Source organism: Tribolium madens, unplaced genomic scaffold (genome assembly GCF_015345945.1).
Source record: "Tribolium madens isolate multiple individuals breed KSU strain unplaced genomic scaffold, Tmad_KSU_1.1 Scaffold_7;HRSCAF=85;Tcas5.2_LG10, whole genome shotgun sequence".
Lineage (NCBI taxonomy): Eukaryota > Metazoa > Arthropoda > Insecta > Coleoptera > Tenebrionidae > Tribolium > Tribolium madens.
In genome coordinates this window covers 9,737,948-9,746,194 of record NW_025401050.1, presented here as the reverse complement: position 1 = coordinate 9,746,194, position 8,247 = coordinate 9,737,948, and the positions used below count along the sequence as shown (strand labels likewise).

The 8,247-nt window shown below is 32.4% G+C and overlaps 1 protein-coding gene across 2 annotated transcripts in view; it reads left to right on the top strand.

The window, feature by feature from the left end:
- Positions 1–2,554: 2,554 nt before the first annotated feature.
- Positions 2,555–8,247, top strand: part of LOC123010054 (S-adenosylmethionine synthase) — an 8,041-nt gene continuing 2,348 nt past the window's right edge. The window contains exons 1-5 of one of the 2 annotated variants that reach the window (XM_044406688.1): positions 2,555–2,789; positions 5,215–5,292; positions 5,344–5,466; positions 5,586–5,698; positions 7,686–8,048. In XM_044406688.1, coding sequence (XP_044262623.1) covers positions 2,672–2,789; positions 5,215–5,292; positions 5,344–5,466; positions 5,586–5,698; positions 7,686–8,048 — 795 coding nt within the window. In that variant the 5' untranslated portion in view covers positions 2,555–2,671. Of the gene's footprint in view, positions 2,790–5,214; positions 5,293–5,343; positions 5,467–5,585; positions 5,699–5,906; positions 6,020–7,685; positions 8,049–8,247 lie in introns of both variants that reach the window. The other variant, XM_044406686.1, reaches the window with a different exon arrangement.

The following is an 8,247-nucleotide window of genomic DNA, read 5'->3' as shown; positions in this document are numbered from 1 at the left end:
TCACATTTCTTTAATTTATATTAATTATTTTTCTGGGGGCAAATAATTAAAAAAAAAAACGCTTGGTTTATATTCACCTTGTATATTTCGCACAAACTAAAATCTGGCCGGTTTCGTGGCCATTTCAATAATTTGGGTTAAATTTCATCCAATTGGACTCTTTTATTTGAAATTTCTATCGTAAAAATTCATCAAAAGGTTCAATTACAAATTTAAAAAAAAAAACAAAACAAAACTTGAAATGATTTTTACTACCAAGACATTGAAAAAATCGAAAACCTGTATGAAAAATTTCACCCAGACTTAAATCTGGACAATTTGGAAGCTCCATTTTGTAAAAATTGTGTCAACTGTATAAAAGAAAAACCGAAAAAAAATATCTGTTGCCTTTTATTTTACACAATTTTTACATTTTAAATGTTTTTAAGGCCAAAATGTCAGCTTTGCAAGGTTTTTTAGTTGAAAGTTCAAAGAAAAACATCCATTGTTGGAATATTAAAATTTTTGCCTCATCAATTTTAAATTTCTTGTTAAAAATCCATAATTTTCCTTTTTTTGGTAGGACAAATTTGTTGCAGTGTGTTATAAAAAAAATATGAAAACACCAACACCATAAAAAAACTAAAAATTGCAAAAAAACCTTTCTTGCCAGTTTCGTGGCCATTTTAATAATTTGAGCTAAATTCCATCCAATTCAACTCTTTTATTTGATGTTTTTTCACAAAAATCGCAAAAATTCGAGTTTTGAAACACCAAGAGGTTTCACACAGCCTCAGATCTGGCCGTCTAAGTGGCCATTTCAAAATGTTTTACTATAATATACCATAAACCTCAATTTTTTGAATTTTTGATAAAGGGTTTAATAAAAAAATGGCTTTTTTATTTAACGTGCATTAAAATATAAATTGTAATAATGACACTATAGTTTGTTTTTTTTTAATTTCTTAATTTGGATGCTTCATTTTTTAATATTGTGTCAACTGTATAAAAGTAAAACCAAAAATATTCAGTTTTCTTTTATTTTACACAATTTTTACATTTTAAATGTTTTTAAGGCCAAAATGTCAGCTTTGCAAGGTTTTTTTAGTTGCAAATTCGAAAAACATCTATTGTTGCAATATTAAAATTTTTGCCTCATCAATTTTAAATTTCTTGATTAAAATCCATAATTTTGCTTTTTTTGGTAGAAGGACAAATTTGTTGCAGTGTTTTTTTTGCACAAACTTAAATCTGGCCGGTTTCGTGGCCATTTCAATAATTTGAGCTAAATTCCATCCAATTCGAGTCTTTTATTTGATGTTTTAATCACAAAAATCGCAAAAATTCGAGTTTTGAAACACCAAGAGGTTTCACAGAGCCTCAGATCTGACCATCTTAGTGGCCATTATAAAACTTTTGACCCAAATATACCATGGAGTTCAATTTTTTGAATTTTTGATCAAAAGTTTAATAAAAGAGTAGGTTGTTTATTTAATGTGTTTTCAAATATGCAATAAAATATAAATTGTAGTAATGACAATATATAGTTTGTTTTTTTAATTTCTTCTCGGCGTGGACTTGGATCGGGTCATATTTGTGGCCATTTCCATAAACTTGTGCGATTTTCAATCCCTGATAGCCGGAAAACGACATTTTGCACCACCATTGCATTTCACACGGCCTCAAATCCGGCCCCCCAAGTGCCCATTTCCCCAATTGCGCAGACTTGACCCCTTCATGCGACTTTTTATCGCACAATTCTGAAATTATGAAACGGTTGCATCTATTTCGCCTTGAAAAAAAAATAAACAGCGATAAACAAAAAACTTCATATTGTCTTTTAGAGGTTATCGGCGTCCAAATCCGGCCAGGAACACAATATCCACCATTTCCATTTTTCCAATGCATTTGTTTTTCCAACCTTTGCCCTTCCCTTGTAACTCCTTGCAAAAATTACACAATGCCCAAACATTAAGCAAGAAAATCGGCACGATACTGTGTATCAAAAAGGTCAAAAATTGTGAAACTTTGATTAAACTCAATTAGTCAAAAAATTCGATTGAATTTGCTTCCAGACAGGAAATTCATTCATTTAATTTCACACACGTGCCTTGTTTCACTTAATCAGGTGCTGGCGTGTCAGTTTTCAGAAAAAAAGAACGTCTAAACAATATAATATATACTGTTTCTTGGTTATCGCAGGCGGCTTGGGCCGTATCCATGACAATAACATTTGTTACCATGGTAATAATATTTGTCACCATGGCGTGTCAATTTCATCATCTAGTGGTCTATAAAAGTCTCAGATAACATGATTCGTCTTCAAATTGAGTCAGTCATCGGTCCAGTGCTAGTGTTTTGTTTTTGGTAGGTATGTTGCAAAAAGTGTTTTTATCGCGGGTCAGAGTTGTGAAAATGTCCTCCGGTTATTTCCAGTAACAAAACTCACGAATTGTGTAATTGCGTGTCTTAAAAATAGAGGGCTGTGCTCGTTGTCTTCAGTTGTTTGTTTGTTTGAGTATCGACCGGTGGTCTCCTGTTTCAGATTTGGCGCCGTTTCTCGTCCAATCAGCGTACGTTTAGTGACCACGTGAACTTGGTCGCGTTATAAAAGTGCTAGTCTCCCACCATTTCGTCCTCTTTTCCACCAAAAGTTTGTAGGTTGTGTCAGTGTTCGACCAAGGTTCAGAAAATGCCGGAAACGTCGTCGCTTACCAACGGTTACACCAACGGCCATAACAACATGTACGAAATGGAGGATGGGTCCAATTTCCTCTTCACGTCCGAATCGGTGGGGGAGGGACACCCAGGTGGGTACCCATTACTATTTTACCATTTCTTTAATATGGAAATATGGCGACGGTGCGCACGCTATTTCGGGAACGGGGCTTGAATTACCGACGATTTGGGGCGCTGGGGGGCCGAGGACGCCCATCAGTGCCCCAAAGACCGAAAATGCGACATGCGTCGGTTGGGAAAGTGAGGTTAGGTTCATTGATCTCACGTGGTTTGCGATTTTTCAACGGCCCCCAGGGTCGGTTTTGCGGTCAGGGGGCTGTTTTTGCGTAATTTGCAAAAGTACAAAAACTAGTTTTTTACTGATTTTACCACATTTCTTAGTGATATTTTGGTGTTTTATTGGGGGATCAACTGGGCTTTGATTTGCATGAAGTAGTGCCAACTAACCAAAACGAAATATTTGTTTGTTTTCGTTTTTTATTGATTATTGTCACGTGATGTCTGGGCTTGAAAGTTTGAATCCCCCAATTATTATTGAGCACAAAATATTGCCAACTTCTTAAAATGAAACACTACGAAAAAACATTATTTTTTCTGTGTAGTTTCAAGCAATTTTTCATATTTTTGTTATACTTCTAATACTTGAAAAACAAGTCTAATTTTTAAAAGCTTTATTTTACATAAAAGAATTGGCAACCTCAAGAATTAAAAAATAGTATATTTTTATTTTAAGTTATTTTTTTATGTCAAACAATTTTTTTTGTAATTCACAGTTTTGGAAATTCGAAAAATCAAAAGTCACAAAATCCAGCAATTTTACGTAACATTATTGTTGTAATAATAATAAAAAATAAAAATAACAAGGCAAATTTTTTCACTCTGTGTTGAAAAGATTGTGTAAACGCTTCATTTTATACATTTTTATTTTAAATTTATTTTTTCTCTATTAAAAAAAAAAAACAATTTTTTCTTTTGTGTGAAAGAACAACGTTTTCTAACTTTGATCAACCTTAAAAACTAAATACAAATTAGTTGGAGTTTTTATTGCAGAATAATGTTGCCAACTTCGGAAAATTGAAAAATTAAGTCATTAAATCGACAATTTTTCATAATTTTGTTATAATACTTAAAAAATAAGCAAGTATAATTTTTAAAAGCTTTATTTTACATAAAAGTTTTGCCAAACTCAAGAATCAATTGTGTATTTTCAACTTAAATTAATTTTTTTCATGTTAAACAATTTTTTTTTGTAGAGGCAGTTTTTTTCAGCCTTAAAAACTGGAAATTAAATATCTATAGGTTGGAGTTTTTTTTTTTAGAAACATGGTGCCAACTTCGAAAAATCGAAAAACAAAGTCACAAAATCAACAATTCTGTATTACATTACCGTTGTAATAATATTAAAAAAAATAAACAAGGTTAATTTTTTCACTCTATTGATTACGTAAGCGCTTCATTATATACAAAAAGTTTGCCAGACTTAAAAATTAACAATTAGTATTTTTTTATTTTAAATTAATTTTTTTTATTTAAAAAAACTATTTTTTCTTTTCCAAGTTTTGTCAACCTTAAAAACTGAAAATTAAATACCTATTAAGTGGAGTTGTTTTGCAGAATAATGTTGCCAACTTCGGAAAATTGAAATATAAAGTCACTAAATCGAGGTTTTTCAAGCAATTTGTTTTTCACAATTTGTCGTAATATTAAAAAATAAACGATTTTTTATTTTTTTTTTAAATAACTAGTAAATTGCTTTGAGTTATCACAATTTTATTGGGCAATAATAGTTTTATTGTAGTAATTTACAGAACAATGCTGCCAATCTGGAAAATCAAAATAAATAATGAATGCACAAGACCGGTTTTTCGAGTAATTTTCGTTCTTACAAAAATGATCGAACATATCTGATTTTTTCACTAGAACCAAAAAGTTTGCAAACCTCAAAACTAAAACTAAAAATTAAGAGTTTTTTATATTTTTTTAATCACTCTCTGTCACAACTAAATATTTTATAGGAAAATTTGTTGTAAATAGTTTTTTTTTTGTTTTCAGTAATTTGCTGACAAATACTGCCAAATTCGAAAAATAAAAATCACGCATTTACATTTTAGATGTTTTTGAAAAATTACAGGCCAAAATGTCAGGGTTTTTTTACTAAAAAAAATGCACTTTCAAGGAAAAACATCCATTGTTCAAATGTTGTTTGCAATAATTTTAAATTTATTAATTAAAATCTGTAATTTTGCTTTCTTAAGTGTGCCATGAAACACAAACATCAAATTGTAACCATAGCAACTGTGGTTATGCAATACTGTCAACTTTGAAAAACCAAAACCGTTTTTATGTCTTATTATGTTTTTTTATGGTCTCAATTGTGTAAATTTTATCACTTTTTATTATTTTCTGGCCACCAAACCGTTTCTGCCAACCAAAAATTACTAAACATGCGTCATCATTGTTAATTTTGCGCCAAATTCAAATTTTCCTCATTTCCAGACAAAATGTGCGACCAAATCAGCGATGCCATCCTCGACGCCCACCTCCAGCAAGACCCCGACGCCAAAGTGGCTTGCGGTAATTAAAATTAATCGTAATTGAGCGAAATTTCTACAATTTTGGTTTCAGAAACTGTGACAAAAACCGGAATGATCCTCCTTTGCGGCGAAATCACATCAAAGGCTGTTGTCGACTACCAGAAAGTTGTCAGAGAGACGGTTGCACATATCGGTTATGACGATTCCAGTAAAGGTATGAAAAAACATTAAAAAAAAATTTTTTTTTCTTTGCTTTTTTCTTGCTAATTTTCCAAATTTGCCTGACACAAAAAATTGAAAAAAGAAAAAAATTGGTAAAAATTACTTGATTAGGATTGGACTGGCGCACACTCAATCTTCTGGTGGCTATTGAACAGCAGTCCCCAAACATAGCACAAGGTGTATACGAAAACCGCCAAGAGCGAGATATCGGTGCCGGTGATCAGGTATTGAAGATTTCTTTTGGGGGAAAAACGACTGCTTCATGTTGAACAAGCACGGCTTTAGCTTCTTTTCATGCTTCTTTAATTTTCCACAATTTTTTTTTCTTACTAATGTTAAAAAAAATCAAACAGACTGCACATCGAGGTCGCTACATTTTAGGCCCTCTTATTCCACAAACATGTCATTTATGCATGCACGATTTTCACACAGGTTTTGATTACAAGACGTGCAATGTGTTGTTGGCTCTGGACCAGCAGTCCCCAAATATCGCTGCAGGGGTGCACGAGAATCGTAACGAGGAAGAAGTCGGCGCTGGTGACCAGGTGATTGATCAAAAATAAAATTTTTTTCTCTTCCTTATGTTGGTAAAAGTTGTAAGCAGTCATTTTGTACATGTAGGGTTAGTTGAGTCATCCTATGCATGCGTCGAATAGCTTGATAACTAACAAAACGCCGGTGTTTTAAGTGTTGGTCTTTTTGTTTATAAATAGCGGTGTTTATTTTTATCAAAACTATTATATGATAGTCTGGCGAGTTACATTACTGTGATAACGATAGGGTTTAGTTACTAAGGCCAGCGAAGGTTACGAATTTTTCTATTTTTGGAACAAAAATTATCTTTAAAAAAATATTTTTCAAGCACCAAAGTAGAATGTGATTACTCTGATTACTTTCAGTTATTTTTTATTTGCATCTAGTAAGTTTTTCAGGATTGCCAACTGTGCTATCTATTTGTGTTAAATTACGTTTTTGCGGCTTATTTTTTCATAAAAAATTATTTGTTTTACTTCAGAGAGAACTGAGAAAAATAATTTAAGCCAAAAATTATCCATTATGCATCGATTTTTCCATCTTTATCGTGTTGCATACTTTATTCCAAATAATACATTTTTTTTTATAAAAAAACAGTTTTTGTGTAAAAAGTTGCAGTTTTTATCTTTTATACTCCAAAAAAAGATTTTTTTCTTTTCAAAATAAAAAAAATCCTAACATTAAGCTTCAACAAACATGATCTTGATTTTTTTATTTGTTAAAAAATGGAGCATTACGGACCTGGATATTTTAGTTCCCACCATTATTTCAGAAAAATTTTGCATTTGATTTTTTAGATTTGCCAACTTTGAAACAAAAATTAACATCAATTATGACTATTTTTGATTAAAAAAATAAAAAGAAGTTTTTTGTTACGTCAACTTTGCTTAAAAATTCAACAATTTAACCTTCACTGTCTTTTCAACTTGAAACAAGCATAACATATATAAATTTGGTGGCGCAATTTGATAAAAAAAAATAAGTAAAAATGCTGCCACTAGGACCTAGTTTGAAAATTCATCAATTCATCAATAGCTTTCACTGTCTTTAGCAATTTAAAACCGATATTACATTAATTTGGTAGCACAGTTGGCCCAAAAAAACCGAAAATTTTCCCAATTTAAGTTCTTAATAAATTAAATCATTTTGTGATAACAATAATTACACAAACTTCTCATTTAAAATTATGGTTTTATATCTGAGCTTTTGAAATAACAACAATTCAACCTTGACTGTCTAACTTAAAACTGGGATTACACAAATATTGCAAATTTTCGCAACTATAACATATCGCATTAGATAAATTTGGTGATTTAATCGGCCCGAAAAAATCGAAAATTTTCCCAATTATCGTTTTGTGATAACCGTAATTAAACAAACTTGATCCAAAATTAGCCACATATCAATTTATGAATCGACAATTCAAAGGGGGAAAGACCAACACTTCCGCTTATCATTCCAATTGTCAGCTAAAAATGTGTCTCGGGTTATCACCACTTTGCACACAACAATGTCCACATTCTTGCGATTTTCTACGTCACTGGAATGTTCCATAAGTGTGCGAAATTAATCGGTGGCAAAAGGCGTTCCTATCTAATCCATATTAGACAAGGGCAATGCTACTGAACATTTTTCCCCCTCTTCAAAAAACCCATAATAACACAAAATCCAACCCAGGGCTTGATGTTCGGCTACGCCACCGACGAAACCGAAGAATGTATGCCTCTCACAGTGGTCCTCGCCCACCGATTGAACCACCAAATCGCCGAATTGCGACGAAACGGCCAATTCTGGTGGGCAAGACCCGACTCCAAAACACAAGTCACCTGCGAGTACACCTTCGATCATGGCGCCTGCATACCACAAAGGGTGCACACGGTCGTGGTCTCGGTCCAACATAGCGAAAAAATCACACTCGAGGAACTGCGAGAGGAGATTTTGAATAAAGTCATCAAGACTGTCATCCCCGCGCAATATCTCGACGACCAAACTGTCGTGCACATCAACCCCTGCGGCCTCTTCATCATCGGCGGCCCCCAGGTGAGTCGCGACACTTTGGCCAAAATAAACAAAAGAATAAATAAAGAAAATTAACAAAGTAATTATAATAACAACACAATGATATCCATTGTGTTATTACATTTACATGTTTGCACTCTTTCAAATATTAGAGGGTACACTTATAAATAAAAATAAGAATAAATAAATAATAAATAAATAATAATAAATAAATAAAATA